This window comes from Seriola aureovittata, chromosome 9 (assembly GCF_021018895.1).
Source record: "Seriola aureovittata isolate HTS-2021-v1 ecotype China chromosome 9, ASM2101889v1, whole genome shotgun sequence".
Lineage (NCBI taxonomy): Eukaryota > Metazoa > Chordata > Actinopteri > Carangiformes > Carangidae > Seriola > Seriola aureovittata.
In genome coordinates, this window is record NC_079372.1 from 2,838,846 (window position 1) to 2,862,704 (window position 23,859).

Genomic DNA, 23,859 nt, shown 5'->3' on the forward strand with positions numbered 1-23,859 from the left:
TATCAAATGATTTACTTTTCATCACAGTTTTCTCTTCAATACATAAAGCAGTATATCCATTCATATTTGTAGTCAAAATGCGGGGCTGAATGAGGACAAGAGAATGTGACTGTATAGTGTGTGGGTGTTTGTCTATGTATAAATGTGTGAGCGTGTAACCAAATCTAGATGGATGCCTCCCAACCATAGCAGATATGGTCAGGCTGGCCTTTCAGCAAAGATGTTAGAAAATTGCACATGAGTCATCGTAAAGCACATCTCAACGTCCTCAGCATCCTCGACATCCTCAACATCTCCATTGATAGGCATAATCTGCTGTGGCAGTTGCGGAAAAAATATTGTCAGAAAATGGATCATTCCAAACAGTGTGCTAGGTCTCAAGAGAACAGATATGATCCATCACAACAAGAAGGAATGAAGGGGCTGCTGGTGTAAACAAAAGCAGTCGGTACGTTACTGGTCGGCCGGACAAAAGCAGACTCCGGCTGTGCATATTCGATATGAGGAAAACAGCAGGGAGGCGAACTGACCCAGTTTGAATGAATTTGAACAAGATTTGCAATTACTCACCCCTCACCCAAATACAATTATTGTTGACAGTTAGAGAGCACTGATAAAGCATGTTGGATTTATGAACGTCCTCGTATTTCATGTTATCATATCACATGTCTTGCATTACATTTGACTGTGTAATGTGTCTGAACAAAATCTGTATCTGCCTCTTTATTGTACCTCTGACACACTTCTTGGTGTCACCAAGTCTATCGCATTGTTTTTAATCATTTCAACAGTATGTTGAACACTATGTTAAAATAACTACACGAAGAAAATGTTGAAAAAAATAATTGCGGCTGTCAGTTGACGGTGCACTGTCACAGATTGTCTCTGGAAAAAAACAGATGCATACTTTTGACATGCTCATAAAACTGACTTTTAAAACTTATTTTGGCAAAAAAACTTTGGCTTCTTGGTTATTGTTCAGTCAGGAGAGGAATGTCTGTGAGCAAATGTAATGATGATTTCAGTTTTCCTCAATTATCCAAGTTTGTTATTTAGTTAGTTTGCTGTTGTTTTTTTTATTGTGAATTTACACTTGTACTTTGACACACTGTGTAAATAAAACTTAATAAAAAAGATAATGTAAGAAGAATAAAATAAGCCTGCCTCCTACTACCTTCCCAGTCCCCCTGGAGAGGCTTCCTCACAGTGTCCTTAAATGAATGGCCCAACATTTATATACTTTACTTTCTAAGACTGAGAAGTCGGAGGAGAACTGTAGCTAATCAAATGATGGAACAAGCAGGAAACGCAAATGTTACCCATTGTGCATAAACATAAATCTGCACAACAGTTATCAAATCCAAAATCATAATACAATATTTCCATCTAATGAGAGGAGGCATTCACTCTAATGGCAATGTGAGACAATGTGGCATTAAAAGTATTATGTTTGTGTTCTCACTGCATCTTAGATAATGAAATAATGATGGGCCTACAGATTTTATGTTGGTGTGGATGTAGTTCTCATTCCTCTGTAAGAGCAGGTAGAGGGTTTGTATCAGACTGGATGTGACAGATATGGGCCAGGTGCAATGTAACAGTGTAGGTTACTGACAGCAACCCCTCCAGGACTCTAGTCCAAAATCATCAGTGTCATGTCAGAGGGTACTCCAAAGAGAGTTTGGAGCCTCAATAAAAAGAACCAAGTTTTTGTAACAAATGACAGACAAGATGAACATGAATTATTGAATAGAATTATTGAATAAATCTATTAACATTTCCCTGAAGACCAGAACATCAAGACCCAGATATCATATCTCCAATGACTTAGTCAAATTTTTACCCAAACACAGTGTGCCACATCTTGGTAAACATTTGTGATTTTGTCAAATATGCACAATCACAGTTACAACAAAGCAGCTGAAGTTCTTGAACACAGTCCAGCATCAGAAGCATGGGGAATATCCTGAATCTTATGAATATTAGTTTATATAGAAAGAGATTACATTTTTGTCCTAATTTAAACAAAATGGTGTCCTCAAATCCCCTTACTGCATGAGAGTACAAAGAGTATAGACACCCGGGTGGTTTAACCATCTGTTAGTTAAAAGGTAAAACAACACATTTCATCAGTGATGAAAGAACAAGAATAACAGAGAGGATTCACATGATTAGGAAGTGGGTTACAAAGGTTTTTAAATGACACACACACTGTCAGGTTTCTCACAGGGGTGAAACTCCCACCTGCTGTTCATGTAAATAAATTGTTATGACACTATGAGCCTTATGAACTCTGGACAAGGTCATTTCCTTTCCAGAGCCAAGCGGCAACACTCCTGAATAATACTTGAGGAATTTTTTTGAAATTGTGAGATTAAGTAGGTGCCTTAAGTCAAAACCTCCCTCGTCCTTGTTCTTCTATGTAATACAAAATCTGTCAATCTGTCTCTTTTGGATTTTCTCTCGTATCTGTCAGGTAACACCCTGCTGTACTGGAGCTATGCTGTATATGTTTGTCTGGCACAACATGATAATATTAGTACTTAAATCAGATTAAATCCCATTTTAATTTATATGCCTCACTTTGCCAAAAATATTTGGATTGTTCTCAGGAAAAAAAACAAAATTAACAAATGAATCATTTGCTCTCAATAAAAATGGTTACCACCTGTAAATATTGATGATTTGTGCACCAGTACCTCCACTATGCATGGCTGATTAACTAACTAACTAAATAATGCTGAAACAACAATATATACAGCATTTAAATTGCTTATAACATACAGTGCGTAACCACAGTATACATAAATGCAATGACTTACAACGACTTCAGTATTCATTAAACATGTAAACAATCCATATTGTTTTCTTCACTCAAAGGTGATTTAAAGGTGACTCATTAAACTACATCAATACATTTCCAAGTGAATAAATAATGGCTGTTTACTCTATCGCACCTCCTCCTCCTCTTCTCTGACGAGCTTACAAACAAATCACCCACAAGAATTTGGCAAATGTAATCTATCCAAGGAGAGGTCAGTCAATGTCACCTCAATTCTGTGCCCATCGCTAAAAAGATGGCCAACCCAAAAGGTTATCCAGGGAGTGCTACATGCTTTGTCAATGCTCTTACATAAAGGAAGCAATCTTCCTCTTCCAAATTGTAAACATTAGCCTGGTGCATGCAGGATTGCCTTCACAGCAGAGAATACATTATGATTCTAGAAAGAAACTCGACAGAAATTTTGCAGACGGGACATCATCCTGACTAAACTGGTGTTTTTTTTTCTTGGGAATAATGAATAAACTATTGAATTTAAATAGCTGTGCCCAGATTTTTCAAAATATTTTTGGACACTGTCATGACACTGCTACTACAGCCAAACACTCCTGACAATGCTGCTGTTTTGTTTTTTAGCTGGCTAGAATGTGTTTTGGCATTTGGACACCTTTCACCAGGGGATGTGTCTTAAAAAAAAAAAAGGCTGCCTACGAGGCTGCCAAACGTAAGCATATGGCTCATTGTTCCAGCTTTTCTTGTCAACACAAGGTGAGATGTCAAATTAGAACGCATACAGAACAAAGCACTACAAATTTAGGCCTACTATTAGGTTCGCAAGTGACTGTGTGATAAAAACGCCTCATACTATTCTCATTGCAGCAGCTAAAAATAACATGGTTTCACATAAAGCAAATGAATTAGTTGACTGAGTTCACTCAAAATGACACGTAACACTGGTTTGTGCTCAGTATGTGAATACATATACATATAACATCCAGCAGCCAAAGCTTTAGCTAAGTACACATTTTTCAGTTTGTTAGCTGATTCTCAGTGACATTCTGTAAAACTATTTAACAATATAGTTGCTTCACTTGTTTCCATATGACATAAATATAATTGGATTAGAATGATTAGTTTCAGGTGTGCCATTATTGAGACTGAGAAAAAAGGCCAAAATCACATCACACATGAACATTTTACTATCATGTTAAATGTGTAAATTCTTACACATTACATGAGGTAAAACCAATACCTAACTATTTTAGTATCTACTCAGCTAGTTTTTAAATTCAAATTGTTTGCAATCATTAATATGGGACATAGAACTCTAAATTATAACACAATATGATCAAATCATAATGAAATTATTCCACCATAAGTTGATAATAATAACAAGAACAAGAACAAGAATAAGAATAAGAATAAGAATAAGAATAAGAATAAGAATAAGAATAAGAATAACCATTATCATCATCACAGCTTTTGTAATCCTCAGACCTTATATTATTCCCTGGTTCTACATTCAATACAAGTGAATAGTTACAGTAAAAACACTTTCACTAAACTCTTTAAAAGGGATCTTTAAAAATAATGACAGTATTTTACGACGGAGGATTACTTTCTGTCTTGCTGGCTGACAGAGCAAAAGCCAATCTTCAGACCCCTGTGTAGAGGTTAATAGCACTGGATGCTAACTCCCATTGATAATGTCGTGGAAGCAAAGGGCTGATGTGAAGCAAACAAAGCACCTTCAGAGAGAAGCTCCATTACTCAGCCTGGCAGGGCCCCAGCCACAGACAGCCTCTCCAGTCTGCATGCCAAAGTTTTTCCTCGCCCCCATTGAAAATCAGGCTCACAGGCCAGAATGTCCCAAAGTAAAAATGACTCACTCCACTGATCTCAACAACACAAACAAACAGCCAGGAGATCTGAGGGGGAGAGCACAAACATGACTTCCACTTTGTCCAGATAAACACGGAGCAGATGAGGAATGAGAGAAGTCATACCACACTATGTCCACATTTCTGTATAAAACCGATAGTGACTCTTCACTGATACTGAGTGTTTGTTGAGCTGCAGCACAAACGACTGACTGGTACAGAATAAAATCTATGCCTTCACATAAGAAAAAAAACCTACCTCCAGAGTGGGGCGGCGGGCCACACAGTAAGACCACTCCTTGACCTTCTCGAACCCTCACTGGACTTCTTCTCTGCGTCTTGAAGTTCTCCAGGTCTGTTTACCACAACACAAAAGCAATAAAGCAAAAACAATCAATTCATTCTGAAGCCATAAGCACACAGGAAGCAAACAGGACCGGCCACGCTGTTTACGCTGAGATAAAAATGCACTACAAGTCATATCTGTGGTTACTCAATAATTTCATATCTAGTTAGAGCACAGCTACTGACCAGCGTTAAACAGCGAGACATGATGCAGAACTTTTGCATATTTTATTGAAACATTCATGCTATGTTTGCATAAATGCAGACATGGTGCTGTAAAGTCCTGAACACTTCTGACTGGAGCAGAAAGCAATTCCTCAAGTATAAGTCACACATGAGTGAATTTAATTGGAACGGCGTATTGTTATCACTTTCCATGTTTCATCCACTGCACATAGACCAGCAACAATTAAATGACTAAGACTGAAACATCATTTGTATGGAGACTGATTACTTGTTGACAACCTGCTGAGAGAAGGCACATAGAGACGGCAATCCTCGAACACTCTGGCTTTTCACGCCTGCTGTGGCTCTCTGAGCATATTTGGCTGCAGGCAGTGAAGCCAAATATGTGGCTGCCATATAATGACATAATCAAGACTGAATTCAAAAACAGAGAGAAAGAATGCAAAACTGACACACCAACTGCTGTACAAGCACAGCAGGATGACCCTCTGCATAATAAATAAAGTACATGATCTTTGCAGACCTTGTGAGTAATGGAAAATTACATCCAGCAGAACAGTGTTACATTATCACGATTGAAAGCAGCATTTTTTTTCTTTGGTTATGATTAAGTGTAAAGCCCTTGTATGATTTCACAAATTAATTAGTTCTTTTTCATATTTGGTGCAGACAGATTGAGTGGACGCTTCAGTGGCCAATTCTAAATCTGTGGCTAATTCATGGGTGAAGCAAAATAACATACAGCCTGTCTGTGCATGATCAGAATCTATAGATCCCTCGAGAGCTAATGAAGCTCCTCAGTAAACGTGAGAAATCTATTAATTTACTGTTATCTCTTTTTATGTTGTGTATTCCTGAAAGGAGGCTACAGTTAGTCACCATCGGATGTAAGTGATGAGATGGGCCAGAGCTAGCTGGTTAGCATGCTAACCTCAGTGAAAGAAAAGACGTGAGAGACAAGAGTTAATATTTAGCATCGTAATGAATGAAGTTTGATCCTGAACTCACAACATTTCCATGCTATGCAGCAATAGCGAAATATATAGCTCCAAAAGATTAAAAACAAGAGAAATGTCCCTGTGAGCCATGGCAGTGTGACAGTGAGCCGGCAGGAACAACACCAGGACCCTGACTGAGGCAGCTGAAAAGAATTTAGCCATCATTATTTTGATTATTTACACCTCTTGTGTTTCCTTTTGTTACGTGTCAAAAGGGCTTATAGCTGTTCTTCATTCAGAACTACAAGTGTCTGGGGACCATAAATGTCTGCAGCAAATTTCACAGCAATCCGTCCAATAGTTCTTTAAATATTTACAAAGTGATGAACTGACAGACCGAGCAACATTGCCATCCCATGAGCTGTGCCGCTAGTACAGCTAAAAACTAGTCTCTTTTGAAGTTGCTTCATTTTTCCACCTGCCTCAACATACAGTACTGGCTTAGTGAGCAGAATAACCAGGTATCTGATAACGTATTAAACTATAGCTGCTCTGGCAGGGCCACTACCTGCTGAGTCAGATGGTACATCCCAGTTACTGCAGTGGCAAGGATTTTGAATGGTTTGATGCTGTGAATTGTTTGGTTTCACTTAATATTCTGCACACATTTGTCATCCAAAGGGGCCATCCATAGTTTCAGGCTCACTGCAGAAAATATTTGGGCCTACTGTTGAACAACGAACCATTTTGTGTGTATAGTACGAATGAATGACAGAAAATAGGTCTGCACATGTCTGAATACTTCCCTGTCTCTTTAACATCTTCAGAGTCAGTCCTTGGCATGGCTCTAGTAGTCTGCTCCCAGGTTCATGGCTTTCCAACAACTGGATAACTCTGATGAAAAGGATTGGCCTTTTCAATACAGCTTTTTTTCCTCCTTAAAAAAAACTGTATACAGGGCAGCATTTTTCCAGATAGTGACGGTTTTGGAAGGCTTGTGGTCTACTTCATCATATTAAGATAGCCAGGTAGGACCTTTTCTGCAGATATCACGTTTGAGAAAAAAATACCTGAAATTTATATTGGACTTAAAAATGGGCAGAATATGGAGGATAGCTGAAAAAGTTTTTTCAGATATTTTTTTAAACTACTATCTTATCTATCTCTCTCTCTCTCTCTCTCTCTCTCTCTCTATATATATATATATATATATATATATATATATGTATGGATGGTATATATTTTGAACTGCAAAACTATTTCCTATTACATGCACAGTGTATCACATTTGTTTTAAAATCAGATAAACTGAGTATATCATTTAATCAACTGTTTACCAACTGCATGGGTGAACGAGGGTCTCAGCTCTGAATCACTACTGTGAAGCAGCTTATGTGAGACATCTGCCTAAGTGTCTGTGTGTGGGGTTGCCTAAGAGTGCACAAGCAGTGTCTGAAAAACAGTATATCAAATCAAAATTTTAATGAAGGGCCAGACATCCCTTCCTAATTGGGTGTTTTTGTCCCCATACCCTTTCTCTCAGCAGGTACTATACACAACATACAGGATCAAATTTGACTCTTTTCTACCAAACCGGGCTCACACATTAGAAAATATCAGAGTTGCTCAACTCACACCGAAAGAGAAGCCGTCCTGATCAATATTCCTTTGGAGTATGGTGGGGCGTAAATGAGCTAGACACACTAAAAGCCAACAATGCCTGACAACCCAAGCTGTTCTGCACCCTGTGGATCATCTTATCAAGCCTATCATGGCTCTGCACTTCCATGTGCTTCTCCATGGCTGGGTTCAGGCTATTTTGAGTGTTTTCAGATCCATGAAATTGGATGTGAATTTGCATTTTTGGGCTTGCTTCTCCAATGTGACCCATTGTAATGAATGAGTGGCGATTGCTGAAAAGGAAGAATTGAAGCCATACTGTTGAAGTGTGAGCTCGAGGACAATTTGTGATGTCATTACTTTTGTCACCTAGCCATTGTACAAAAGGAATAAAGACTTTTAAAAACTTTCTTTATTTGAAGTTCTCTGGCTATGGTTCATTTGCCTCAATTAAGCTTCTGTCTTTTAATGAAACAAGACTAGGTCAAAACCTAGTACACGGCTCGACCACGTCGTAGGCTATTTGCTTTCTGCCTAGTGTCAGCCGGTTTCAGCCCTTTATCTATTTGCTTCTCTCCCGAACTGCTGCTCAGCACTGTTAAAACCCTGATTTCATAAGTGCGACATTGTCTGACAAAATCACCGTACATTTAAGTTAAAGATAACGGCTGTTCTGTGATTTACTCGTACAATGATCTCTCAGAGAGAAAGGTAGAAGCTCATTCACGTCAGCTGCCGTGCAGTCAGTAAGTCACGATCATAGGCCTGGCCCTGCTGTTGCGTCCAGCCAAAAGGCTCATTCTGGTTCTGATGTCAGCTGACCAGTTGCAGGTTTGAATAGAATATATTTGTATAAACTTCTAACATTTAGGCTTTTATGCCCAAAAATAAAAAAAATAATGATAATAATAAATAAATAATATTAGATCTGACAGAAAATAGAACAGTGGTATAAATTGCAATTAACATCTGGTGTCTCCATCACTACCTTCAATACCACGCAAGCTAAACTTTGTTACTTTATAGTTGAGTCTGGCAGGTGTTTGGTCATTAGTTTTTAATGTAATTTGTGATTAACTTCAGTGTTGAAGAAGTATAACTTTTAACCAGCTGGTAGCTCCAGATTAAATGCCTGGGTGTCATCAAATCGTATCAATCCAAAGTCATTAGGATTCATTCTCTTGGGATCATGAATGTCTGCAGCAAATGTTATGCGAATTCATCCAAGAGTTATAGACAAAAGTGTTGGTCGGCAGGCCGACTAACAATGCCATCCCGTGAGGAATGAATAAAAAGAAACTATACAGACTGAAAGGTCATAAAGGCTTTAGTGGAGGTTTCAAAAGATCCTTTCTCTTTTCTCACCATACCAAAGCCATGTCTTTTTTAGAGCTTCACAGTTGAAACAGCCATGGCTGTTGATTAGTTGCTGAGTTAGTCACCTCCCACCCAGCCGTAGTCAAAACAGCAGTGGGAAGAGCCTTGTAATCAGTTTTGAAAGGATGACATTCACAGAGTTTTTTTCTTCACCCCCCCATGCTATCATTCTTAAGCTTTTTCACCTATTTACTTTTTCTGAATTACTTAAAAAGACGTGTTTAAAAGTGCATTTTAATCCATCCAAAACTAAAGGTTGTTGTGTTTAAGGAGATTCTGAATGTCTTAACACTACTGACTTAACTTATACTTGCACTCATGACAACTTCAATTCTTAGAATAACTTGCCTTCTTGTCTGACCACTAGACTTCCATATTTCCATATTTCCATAAAACAGCTTTCTTGCGTCACCACCAGATTTATGTTTCTACTCTTCTTGATTGTTTATTTTGTTTGTTTGCCTTTTAATCATATATACCTTATATCCTTTAATGCAGCTGTTTTTATGTGTGATTGTCTTTTCATGCTGTCCCCATGTACCTGAAAGCCGTTTTTGCTCCTCTGTAATTATGATTATTATTATGAGTAATACCTTTTGTGTGGGAGGAACAGTGAAGTGCCTAGAGGAAATCTACACAAACCCTCAAAAATGTCAAGAAAAATGATTATGATGTGTGGCTATTTCGGAAAGCATTAATCTACTTTTTACAGTCGTAGTTTACAGCCAGCCATTTTTATCATGCAATACCTGTCAATACTCTTACCATGTAGTATCTAGTCTTTTGTTGGATACTTGCTTGGAGCGAATGTGATTGTACAGGAGGGTTTTTTCAACACTATTTAAAATATTGTAAACATAATTACTAACTAAATACTGAGTATTCAAAAAGGTATCAGTGCAAGTTACCAAAAATCTGTAATAAACATGTTACGATGAAGGTAAAAAACATAAATGAATAACTGCACTGAACATTACTGATAGATGAAGAAAAACCTTCATCTGCTCTCATCTTTGTCTGCCTCTCTTCTTCCCTCCCCTCCCCTCTCCTCTCCTCTGTTCTCGGAGAAGCATCATGCAGTGAACCCTTAACAGTGAGTGACACATGACATTTGAGGAGTGATAAACATCAAAGGGGCCTAATTCTTACAGAGCGCTACTGCTGGAGTCTCCTGTCAATTACAACACTGTTGCAAAGTGTAGCATTCAAAAAAATGCCCACTACTCTCCACCCTAAAAGATGATTTGAAACCGAGAGGGAGCACTTAGCAACACAGTGTTGATGAGAAATATTATTGTCCCTTCCTCAGATGCTCTCCAGCTCAAAACAGACTTAATTTTCACCTGAGGCAACAGCAATGAATAAAGAGTACAGGGCTAATGGAAATGAGAGAAGAAGAAAAAAACAAGATATAGAAATCTTGCAAAGTAATTATACAGATAAGGCAGTTAGGTTAGACTGGAGCCAGTAAGGGAAAAAAATGCAAATGAAGTGCAATTACAGGATTGAATTTGATAGGAGAAATCATGAGCGCCAAGATGCAAGGGAGTCGCATCCTGCATTTCTTTTATAAATACAACGATTTCACCCTTCATTAAACACTGTGTTACCATTGTGGCTCTATAAGCAGCACAGTGTCTAGGCTGTAGCATGTTCTCCAGGACAGGCATCCAATACACTTTGCTTATATTGCACGCCTTGCAATCTGTTGTATAATGTTGCATCTTGCATCAGTGAAAATCCTTTCACTTACACCAAAAATATCCCTTGGAGATTAGGAAACTCAATCTGGTTTGATAACCAAATAGATTATTCCTTCCAACACTCCCAGCAGGCGAGCAGAACCTTTTAAACATTTAAGTCTGTATTGTCAACAGGATCAAGAACCTTTATACTTTTAGAGGTTTAAGCTCCTAACAGATGGTAGAAACTGTTATATCATCCATCTTTCAGAGGATTAAAAATGTAGGCTATCTTGACTCTTATGTGTGCACTACACATTCATGCAATTCATGCATGCACAAAGTTAATGTTATGGGACAGCATCGATTAGCACAAATCTAAGACATTGATCTTCAGTCTTTCATCAATAAATCGCCAAACATAGCTTACATTGTTAAAGAGGGTACAACAGTGTTTTTAATAATAGAATGCCATAATAGCTGTTCTAAAAGTGTTGCTTTTAGGCTTCCAGACCTGATAAGATTACAAGCTGGACATTATTGTAGATCCTATTCTCTTTATTAATGTCCTTTACCTGCGTTTTTGTCTCAACGAGTTATTACAAGCCAGAGACAGGCACAATCCCCTTGGTGTTTGAAAGAGCATATTGAGCTACTCTCAGTCAGACGCTGTTACAAATGACATGATACTGACTCATAACAGGCTGCTCCTCCAATGAATTATTCCCTTGACCTGAGACCTACTCAATCACACAGCAGACTTAATTAAGTTAAACCAAGAGCAATAAATAAGATGTATGGCACATCAGCACTGATGCTTGTCCTCGTCCGTTGACAAAAGCAGCAGGTTCCAGGTCAGGCCCAGGCGATGGATGAGACCAATAACAGTGACATACAGTACCAGTCAGGACTCAAAAACTGGTAGGAAATGTGGATATGATCAACAGCCTGCTAGAAACTCAGGACGCAGATTTGCCCTATATGTTGAAGATTCAATGCTGCTTTATGACAAAGAAGCACCAAACAATAGTGAGATGGATACCTCTAGTGCTCTCTCTGCCAAGGATCATCTCTGCGTCTGCTATGGCAGAGAAACAGACATCAGAATTTAATCAAGCTGCACCGTCTGTTCACAGATATAAGGGCTGTCACTTGATATGGGCTGCCCATCAAGAGTGGAGGCCTCAAGTTCACCTTGCCATCAGAGATGCCTTAGACTCTGGTCTTATAAAATGTGATGGATGAAGGCTGTAAAGCATCAACTATATGGGGGTCTGTCAAGGCCCACCACACAATCACACACTCTTTATCACAGGGATGTGAGAAATTTAGAACCACCAGGTAGAGTAAACACCAGCAGTGGAGCTTTAACCAGGGTTAAAGGATAAAAAGGTACCAAGATATTAATATGACTGGTTAATCTGTGTTTTTTTCTTTAATAACCTTAAAGAGACTATGTATAGGAATCAGCAAACAGTCATAATTCATACTCCAAACAAAAAGGGGGTATGAATCAAGGAAATTCACTCTTTTTCTCCTCCCACCTCCCCTTCCTCAGTGCCATAGTCGGACTGGCTCATAGTCGGACTGGCATACGTCACAAGTCCCGATGAGTTGCCACATTGATGGACCGGTACACATTCAAAGAATTAATAAAATTTTCACCGTCCCTCTATGTGTCTGTCATTCAGGGTGCACATGAGAGCATGCTGCACGCATGTACTGGGACTGGGCTCACTAGCCAAACACAACGAATTTTCAACCCTCACACATCGGGCAGTTGTTTACATGTTGACATCCTGCATGGATTGGGGAATAATGTTTTCCACACAGGTTTACCTTAAAATCTCATTATATAACTGGTGGGTTGTTCTCATTGGTTATTGTCTGACCACAACAATGTCACACCCAGTTTGTCCCCCCCCCCCCCCCCCCCCCGACCCTCCTGTCTCTCTCTCACTGTGGCTGTCAATAAAGGCAAAAAATGCCCCAAAAAAGAACTCAAAAGAATAAAAAAATTAACTACTTATAAATATTTCCCCTTTAAGCGAATCAGCCTACTGTAAGAGTCTTCTGTCCCTGGTTGTTTTTTGTTGACAACAATTTCCAGACAATCCTCAAAATTATACTTTCAGTGCAACCACAATGTCTGATGCTCAATGAAACATTTACTTTCTAATGCAAACATAGACTGAACTGAATTCAAAAGAAGTGAACTTCCACTGAGGTTAACTAAACTTAACTGCGGTGATATAATATAACTGAAGATGAATGCCGAATTTAAGAGTTTTATTTTTTCATTAAATTGAATTAAAACAGGGTTATAACTAATAAACATAGAATTATTCTGAAATAAAAAACAGTATACTGCAGTTTGCACTCCTATAACATTTCGTACTCACAATGAACAATTAAAAAAATCATCATAATCGATACAGCAAAACCAGAGATTTCTTCATCAGTCAGCTTACCAGACCTCTAGTCACCTCACTTCTTTGTAACGCCTCACTCTCAGATCTTTTTCATTTTCAAACTTGTAGCTTTCAGTCCCTGCTTACGCTGACTCAAGTGACATCACTTGAGGTGATTTTTACCATAAACATAGCATGAACTTACATGCAATGTGCAGACTGGCCTCTCTGCTGACGATGGTGCCAAAAGAGTTTGATGCCAGGCACTGATAGATGCCAACATCTTCCTCTTTATTCAGACGGCTGATGTGTAAGTTTCCTCCCATGAGAGAGTAACGTGACCCTGGTCTGGGCAGGATGAAAGACTCATTTAGCTTCCACCTGTGAATGCAAGCACATGACACACAACAAAAAACCTTAATAGAAAGTTTAGGTGCGCTGTTTTTTGTCATGGGTATGACAAAATACAGGCGCAGATGGATGTTGATACAAAAACACTCAAATTCATCACATGGAGTCCACATAATGTGAGATAGAGACTGCCCAGTAGCCTGAACTATAGCTTACCAGACCTTATTCTGGCTAAAGCAGGCATTAACAGAGATGACACAGTCTGATGTGTGCTGCAGCAAAAACTAAAATGAATACAACTGAAATGAGAGGCAATCAGCAACAGACATTTCACAACACTGTTTTATTTCTATTCAGGCTTTTATTCAATTCAAACACATCAAGTTTTACACACAAATCCAATTCTTTAGATTTCTCTGACATTTCCTTTTTTCTTTTCAGTCTGTTTGTCCGTCAACCACAACCCCATGAGGGCGGCCCTTTCACCAAGAATCAAAATCCTCCCCTCCAATCATAGTGTTTATCACATGGGAGGACCAACAACCAGCACTGCTCAAACAAAATGGCTACATGCAACACACAGAATACTGCTGCCTGATTAAACCCCTTGTTTAGAGTAACACAGCAGTCCAACAAGTGTGTATGTGAAAGAGAGAGAGAGACTAGCAAGATGCAATTGCCAGCAATCAACTTTTAACTGTACAAGATATTTGTGTGGCTGGGATCTGGGAGGCGTATTGTTGTTCTCTTTGCATAATTAAAGCTCATGCTTCAAGAACACCTGCTGAGTTGATGATGTCAGTTCAACCAATTTCAGCATGTGACTGTAACCGCCTAAATAGTTACTTAAGACTACAAGGTTCCGTTTCTATTAACTGTGGGTTTACAATACAACATAAAAAAAGGATTAAACTCCTCCATTTTGTTTAGCAGAAAACTTTCTAAATGTATTCAGATACATTTAATCAATTTAGCAGGTTCTTGAAATTGTCGGTATTACACTCAGGCAAAGTTAGTGTGCAAATAACACTTTCATTTACAAACCAAATCACAGTCACAGGGATAGAAAATAAGAAAAAAAGGGCATAAACACAGACTGACAGGAAAAGTGACACTTGCAAAAGGAGACTCTCAAGAAATAGCTTTTCATCAAGGAAATGAGCCACAATTAGGTGATTGTTAGCTCCTTGCTCTTAATTAGATTTTCACAGCTCTCCGAGAAAAAGGAAGCTTGAGGTTTCTATTGCACCTCTCTTCCTCTTTCTTATATGGGAAATATTCAGAGAAAGGGAGCAGGAGGCAGGGTTGAAGAAGGAAGGGGATGGGGGGGGGACATATGCAGTGGAGTGGTGCTCAACAGCAGATTGGCTGATTAGATTGATTTAGTGATTCGGTGTTGCAGCTGGAACTGGTCCAACAGCTCCAGATGAGACAAATCAAGGGGCCATGGTGACAACTTGGAGTGGGAGCTCTATGTGGCAGTGATCGTTGGGTAGTCTTGGACAAATTAATTTGTCCTTGGCGCCCCTGAAATAGACCTGCCAACATTCACAGCAGTGAAGAGCCACTCAGCATATGGTGTCCTGCTGCTGAACCTCACAAGGACCCAGAACCCTTTCAAAACTCCTTTCCAACACTGGCACAAGTGACCTCTGCGACAAAAGGAAATTGTCAAGTCGATGACAGCACTATGATGTGAGCTGACTGAACCAACATCACAGCAATATGTCCATCTGAATATCAGTCCCATCATTAGAAGTGATAAAAGAATGATATCATAACAGCTTGTGATCAATCTGAAAATCACTTCTTAATGTGGTATATAAACTGCCGCAGTTGGTGGCACTTGCTGTAATTAAAGAGCTAATTAGAGCAAAATTTGATTTGATATGGAGCTGTGCACACTCTCAGAACTTGAACTCAAAAGGGCAAAAAAACTTGCAGATTTGAACTCATGAATTGGTTTTCATTTGAAAAAGTAGGTCTATCCAGACAGTGAAATAGTGACTGATTGCTTAATAAGTATCCCTGCCGATCCAAGTGATAAGATCTTGTACATTCATTTCAATTTGTGCCCATTAGGCATAACACCAAGGATCTTCAAGCTACATTAACGGCTGCATATGCTGATGTTATGAGAGATCGTTTCAACCTATTACACATTAAATGCTTGGCTTTGCAATTTGCATTTAATTACACTGACAGAAGTACAACAGCTATGTGGCCCCATTTGATGGATTACGAATAAACAGCGTATGTGCTTGATGCACTTTAAAGCAAATCATTGTTTGTCATTTTTTTTAATTTGTCATCATTTTAGCAGCAGAAGAACTAGGCATCAATTTGTTTCTAACACAGTCCCTGGAGGGCCGCTCAACCACTGAACGAGAACAGCCGCTGTTTTTCTGTACCTGGGTCAATCAAGTGATTTTTATCGTGTAATGATAACCTCCAAATCAGATGGGTTTGTGCAGTCTTTGGCAGTGATTCTGTATATTAAACATTAACTGTAGCGGGCCTGAAGCAGAGATATAGAACGAGATCTTCTCCCATCACAGCGTTTCTGGTATGTGAAATAGACTCCACTAGAGCCTTTTTTTCTTCACTCAATCTCTGTCATGATAGCAGCCAAGTCTGGGTGTGTGATTCTCTTGGGTTACTTGATCTTTTCTATGGTCCCTGACACCGATGACAGGAAGCTCTCAAAGTGAATTCTACCGCAGATCCATGTTCATCTGACAACGTGAATATACGATAAGACCAGCAACTATGGCCAATTAATTCATCATTCTCAAATTAACCATGACTGACAGTAAAGCTAAACACTGTAGGCAGCGAGCAGCAATGAGCCATAAGGTCGACAAATCCCCAGTTTTCCCAAGGCAATAAATCCAGTCTCACTTGGTTTTTAGTGCAAATGTTGCACTTGAAAGCTCTGGGGTGTTACCTGAAGGTTCTGCGTAACAAAAACTGAACAGTGTGCATAAAGGTATGCCTCCAAGTGTTACCTGTAGAAGGGCGGTGGGTGTCCCTGTGCCTCACAGCTAAACACCACCTCTCTGCGATTCTCACCAGGCTGAAGGGGAAACACCACACTGCCAGGTTGTTTGGTGAACACGGGTCTCAGCAGGACTCCACTTCCTGTCGGGAACAAAAAAAAAAAAAACGACATCATCTTTGATGTCCTGGTGAACCTGAAAACCATGTTTAACATTTAAAGGGAGCAAGTGGGAAACAGGGCTGCACAAGTGAGGGTTGACTCACTGTATGTATCTCTGTTTGGCACAGATCCGCATTTTTCATTTTAGTCGTAAAAAAAAATTCGCTAAATCCCTGAGGTACTGCATAATCAGCTGGTAACCTTCATAAAACTTTAATGCAAACATCTGAATGTACAGACTTGTCAGAGGCCACCGCACTTCAGCACAATTTCATATAAACCCTTCAAACTTATCACCGACTTCCCAAGGGATGTCATCCCGCAAGAAACCTGAAACAACAAATTTTGAGAGTAATACGGTCTCATTTTAAATCAGCCCTCATTTGAACCATCAAAATGGTGCCCTTGAGAAATAGACAAAGAAAAAAGCCTATCATTTTCAGAGCAATTTTCCAAATATTGAGAAAGGGGTTGTTTTGTGTTTTTGTGTCTTGTGCTCTTTCAACACAGTTTGGTTTTTGTTCCGCGGAAGTGGAACAAAAAATAGCTTTTATTTCAAATATCATCCAAACTACCCATTATTACTTATAATGCAATCTTGCCATGATACAACAAATCACAGGTGCTGCCTGAAGATTGCTTTGAATTGCACTTTTCCAGTGTAATTCATTGTGCACATATGCGTAGTAGACACTGACTATTGTTATCATTATTATCACTATCATTATCATAATTATTCATCATGTGGTGTTCTGCAAGGACGAAAAACTTGTAAATATACAATACATACAGCACAGCACATATATTTGTACAATAGCTCTAAATTCCCTGAGTGATATTACAGCATTGTTGATTCATTGTTTTTGTAAGAACAAAGACACAGACAACAGCATGTTGTGCAGGCAAAACCCACAGTGACCCATGGGGTAGTCAACACTCCACTGGAATAAACATTTCTTTCTGTGATGGAAAGGGAATTCATTTGGATTTGTCAGAATATATTTGCATTTCTGTAATGGTACAGAAGTGGGAAGATTCTATAGGCATACAAACTAATTTGTATGAGAGACAGGTAGCGTTTTCAAGTCCCTGAAGCCCAGGGAGTACAGGTTTATCCTCAAGACTCAAAATAACTCTCTGAGAGGGTGGGAATGTTTGACAAGGGACCTTGTACACTGATTGTTCCTCTCCACAAGGATAAACCTCTCAGAAAGTTACACAGAATAAAAGGGCTCCTAATTATAATCTTTGTTAGATGAAGCGTGTCCTTCGCTGCAGCGTTGAGAGATGATTGATTACCAGAAGACACTTCTTGTACAGCACATATTCAAACACAAATCCTCACACTTGTTGTACACAAACTTGCTGGGATGATAAAGCGTGCAGTAAACATGATTTGAATTGCTTTGCCGTATTAAATTGATGAATGATTTCTGTTATCAAGTAACAAACATTTATATTCAGCATATTTTTTGAATAATGCTTAAATTGGGGTTATTCAGCTGGCAGCCCTGAAACCCTATCCAGCCTTTTAGTTATTAATTAGCACTTTGACTCACAGCAATTCAGAAATCAGAAAGAAACGACAAAGCATTGGATTAAAATTAATTAAGTAATGTATACATACTTTATATATACATACAGTATGTATATACATTCATCCAGTATTAACTTGTGTAATTCTGCATAAACACAGCATAAAACCTGTAAAAACCTTTTGCTTGAACGCACTGCAAGTCAGTGTTTCTATACTGTTAAATAGTATTATTATTAATTACGTGGCCTGTGATGTAAATGACAATGTAGTTAAGGCTTTAACATTCATTCACATGTTTGAAGGAGTTGTATTGTTTATTTTACTGATGTTACCCTGCTACAGAACAACTTGCATTACCCCGCCTGCAAACACCCTGAACGCACTGAGCCATGCCTGTCAGTACGGTTTTACATAGCCTCGGTGTGTATTGCACTCTTACTCAATCCCTAAGTGGACTGCAGTACACAAACATAACTCAATATTCAATTAATGGGAAATTAATCAACATAGATATTTGGTTGCAGCCTGTACTCTCGATTATGGCAGTGCTGAAGTGACCTGATCTTTGGCAGCACCATGGCAACTGTTATTATAATGGTGAGTGAGTGTCAGGATAATGAGAAGGGATTGAGCTCCGCGGGCTGTGCCTGGGGGCTCAGTTCAAACTGATGCAAACTCTCTGAAACTCTTTCGTTGCCCTAACGGGAATGAATGTAAGATGTGGTAGGGAAAGCGGAATAATTTTTCTGCTTTGCTTTCTGGTAATCAAACATTGAGGTGCTACACAGAAACAGGCCCGCTCCAGAGTGAGCTCCACAGACATTGAGGGATTTATTATTTTTTCCCAGGAAGATCTAATTTTGGTGGAATACTTATTGGCTTGACCAGGCCATTGGTGCATACAGGAAACATGTCTGAGTTATGTAAGTAATGAAAGTTTCAAATTTTAAAATCAACACTGACAGTTACAGTTGACAGACTGTTACCTATTTTAAGATCATGTCAAAACCAGAATGTCAAAATCTGACTGCAGGTCCACCCCAGAGCACCCCCGAGCACACCCAGTAGAATGATGAAAAAGTGCTCTATCAGAGAGGTGCACTGATCCAGAATCCCAACAGGAAGTTGACTGCACAATGCCGCATGACAGAGATGGAGGTCATTATGAAAGGATCTTTTAAAAAAAAATGCACCGCCTCCCCTCATATCTGTCACCTGCTGCCAGATGGTGATATGTGCAGCCATTTTCGAAGGCTCCTCAGACAACACAAGACTCAGCATCGAGGCAGAAGTGGAAGGCAGAGGGAGCTGTTTTGGAGGCTGAAATAAAAACTAATCTCAAATTCAATACTAGCTGACAGCAAATGAATTCCTCCAGCTTACCTCAGCATGAATAAACAGGCACATGGGGAGTCGGCTGTGGGGGAGGTATCGGTCGTTTGTGAGGTCCCAAATCCATTCGTTTCAGCTCAGGGTTTTATGCATCAAATAAAAAAAAGCCAATCTTGCTTTTTAAAGCATCTTTCCCCTCTGTTCAGGCCGATAAGGTACACCTTTAAGGTCTCTCATTCAGGGGCAGCAAATGTTACTCCAGACCAGGAGGAAGGTTTTGGGGTGCTTCAACCAACATGTAGATTCCAATCACATATTGTCCAAATGTTTGAAATATCTGTCGTACTTGTTTCTCAAGGTTCTTGAAAAAATACAATAATTTAACATTTCACCAGTAAAATAGTGGAGACGGAAAAATTGTGAGTGGACATAGCCACATGATTCCAGTACTATAGATGTAGAGAGAAATCATTAGAAACCAATGCAAAGAAACAGAGTCAAATTTATACAATATTTTACCGCTGTGACTATACGCTAGGGTGTACTGTACTGTACAGCAGACTCTCGCTAATTAAACTAATTACAAAGTCAGTGGCACAGTCTGTAAAGAGAGGAATGCCGCCAACACATTCCCAACCAATATCCAACTATGTCACACCATTCTCTACTTAATCAAAGCTAGCGCAACTGAAATTCAATAACACCCCTTGTATCAGGAGTATCCAATGCCATGTTCACTGGGGAAACATAGAAATTGATTAGGTCCAACTCCATATGTGGGAAAGGCAAATTAAAGCTATTTTTTTGTTGTTGCTCTCTCTATTGAATGTCTACATAAACCCAGGAACATACTGCTTCTGAGAATGCCATTTGTCATCTAATTGTAGTAATATCCCTTCCTATTCCTCTCCAAGATTGGTTAGAAGGTTATTTGTCACTTACAAGCTGCTGTGCTACACACTAATGGAAACATTCATCATGGTATAAAACTGTACCATAATGTTCCTAACCATAGTAAACTTATATAATTGTGAATTTTGAACATTAGTGGTTTTCATTTTCTAACAAAGCAGCATATGGAGTGAATATTTGTACATTATCAATATTTCTTACATAATGTCACATGAACCTCATGAATACTGCTAATAAAATTAAAGAGGTTAGAGATGAGTGCTGAAAATAAATCTTTGATTCTTTCTTATAAATATAAAATCTGACGGCAACTAATTACTGTCATGTCTTTGCTGTTATTTAAAATGTTCAGATCAACATAGAGTAATATTAACAGACTCATAGCTTAAGCATCAGGGGACAGTGACACATACATATAATAGATGTATAAAACAGCCCAATGGATCCATCCTGCCAAAATATATGTTGCTGTTTGATTGACAGTGATGCGTTTAAAAGAAATAATACACAGTACAGGCTAATTATTGTGGATCTATAATTAACTCTACACTGCAAACACATTCAAACGGGATGATTTTTCATTCCTTGATGAAGAAAATACAGCTGGCTATGGGAGGAAGAATCACTGGGGAATATTCCACATCTTCCACATATGCAGAACTTCAAAGATGCAATAAAATCCTTGCTTAAGGATTCCTAAAAGGCTTTGCCATGTTCTGATAATCAATGAAGTACGTCAATATTTGAAACTCCAGTCATCCCTGGAATGCACACATAGGGATACAGAGCAAAGTAAAAGTAGTTCTAGAAGATTATACTGCTGGCCAGAAGCAGCCCTTCATTTTCACTCACTATCATCACTAGGAACCTGCTTTAAATGCACAGGAGTGGGCATAAAATTGTAAGATTTGTCTGGTACTGTAAGTACAAGTAAGTGAACTTAATTGGGGCGACCTCCTAATGCAATTTCAGTGTAATAGATTTTCCAAAGTTGGTCTTTTTAGTACAAATTTTCAATTTTTGTTTGTCTGTCTGTCCAAAGTAACAAAGATTTTTCACTAAAGTTAGGGCTGAATTATGTTAAAAAAAAAAAATCGTATTGAAATTATTTTGGTATATATTGTGATTGCGATATATATATATATATATTTATATAGACATTTTACCTTGATGGAAGGCACCCACTTGATTGGACCAGCTCAGACTGCTGAAGCCTCATACTACCTTCAAAATCCATGTATTTACTAAGAATGAGGATTTTTTTTCCCTTTATCAATTGCACTGAGATAACAGGAGGAACAATTTCAGTGACTAATTACGCTTGTTTTCTTTATATGAGCATGTCAAAAGATAGAGACAAAAATCTGAACTTCTCCTTTAATGGTTTACAGGTTTGTAGTAGCACAACCACAGCCTCCTGTAATTTAACATAACTGTCACGGCTGCTGTGTCGAAGCACTTCAGCAGCTAAATGAAGACTCATTGTTGAATGCTTAGTTCTGATTGGCCTATAAAAACAGTCTGAGATGAGTGATTTCTGAACACTAGACATTTAATCATATCACTTCACTTTCAACAAGTCCTGGAGATTTTGTTGATTTTTCATCAAATTAAACATCAACACCATTTGCCAAAAATGCATCACTCCTCTAAAATTGTACATACCCACTCACCTAACCATGGGTTTCTCTGATGTTAATTCTGAATTATTCTCTGAGCACAAAACATTTGATTACTGGTTAGAGCCTCAACAGCAGTTTTACTGGATATGTTCATATTTCTGTATCTAGTGCTTCTAAATTGTAGCCTTGAAATGCCAACTACAGATGTTTCTGTGAATGCACTGCTGCCAATTATGTTTCAGCTTGTGGTGAAATGTTTGGAAATTAATATTGTGTATCAAATGATGTATGTTTTTGGCAAGTGGCTATGAAGTAGGGGAGAATACATACAGCGAGCGTCACAGCTGGGTCTTTATTTCCCTCCCTGGTGCTTATTTTTCCCTAATAACCAGACATTGTACATTATCTCTTTGATATATTTGAGTGTTTCTGAATATTATATTGTGTCAACTCAATAGAAATTCCATCTCCTCTGTTCAGACCTTACAGAATCATCATCAGTGACTTTATAAGAAGAGTCCCGGTAAAAAAAATCTTTGTGAACACACTCTGCCAATGATGAAACCCCTTCTGTCTGATGAAGACTGCTGATCCCTGGCTGGAAGTGGCTTGCAGTGGTGAAGGTTAGCTGTACCCATGTGGGGCAAACCACATCCAGCTCTACCTATACGTCTCTTTTTATGCTCCCATGCTCTTTCTCACTCATTCACACAAACACGCATACGGTACAGCACACGCCCCTGCCTCAGGCCATTCAGACCCCCGGGGGGGAGGGATGGAGGGGAGGCTGGTTAACTCCATATGAACTCACTATGGGAATGACTTCCCCTTGGCCCCCACTGCTCTCCCACACAGCCGATGCCTACTGTTTTAAGAAAAACACTTCCAAGTCATAAATAACCTACCTAGCAGCACCTATCTAACAACCTCACACTGGGCTGTTTCTACCCAGTATTGTGTGTCTGCATACTAAAATGCTTATTATGTCTTTCTCAGAACACAGAGGCTTTGGAGGTCTATCGTTATATTGTGCCATAGTTGTCTTGCAAGCAGAGCATATGTAATGTAAGACCATACTGAATATTAATGCTCAGTTACTCTGTGTTACCAACTGTGAGCGCGAGCCTCAAGAGTGAGGCAAGGGCTGTGCAACACAATGCTTTTCAGAAACGATTTGCCTTCTGCTTCCTTGTTAAGCACTAATTTGCCTTGAATAGATAACTCTGAATGCATTTTCTGCACCTCATCATTGCAACAGTAAAGTTTGTGGCTGGGATCTAGTGTGCGGCACAAGGAGTCAAGTCTGCGGACTTGAACTGTTTCCTTGAAGCTGTTTATCTGAGATCAAGAGGTTTATGGCAGGATTCCCACCAATGCCAAAGACATTCACTCCTCTGTATATTTAACAGAATGCCTAAGTAGGACATAATATGTGATCCAGACTTGTGGTGTAGATCCTAATCCCACAGTGACTCACAGTTCCCTGAGGAAAGCCTCATTAGACATCAACTGATGTGTATTGGATTTAGTGATAAGTGGTGCTAATTGCCATGTAGGCAAATTTAGGTGCCGACATGCTGTTGTGCCTTTGAAAAGAGACGCTCATGCACAAACAAATACACACAGCGACATTCACAAGCAAACACACACACACACACACACACACACACACGCACGCACACTAATTATTTTAGGTCCCAGCTGCGAGGAGGGGCTGCTGATTT

General features: G+C 39.1%; 1 protein-coding gene across 2 annotated transcripts in view; it reads right to left on the bottom strand.

Annotated features, from left to right (window-relative positions):
* cntn3a.1 (contactin 3a, tandem duplicate 1) overlaps nt 1–23,859 on the bottom strand; it is a 71,732-nt gene that overhangs the window by 38,900 nt on the left and 8,973 nt on the right. For both annotated transcript variants that reach the window (XM_056384075.1, XM_056384073.1), the window contains exons 3-5: nt 16,581–16,713; nt 13,427–13,602; nt 4,922–5,017 (exon numbers count right to left, since the gene is read on the bottom strand). In XM_056384075.1, the coding sequence (XP_056240050.1) occupies nt 4,922–5,017; nt 13,427–13,602; nt 16,581–16,713 (405 nt within the window). The remainder of the gene's footprint in view (nt 1–4,921; nt 5,018–13,426; nt 13,603–16,580; nt 16,714–23,859) is intronic.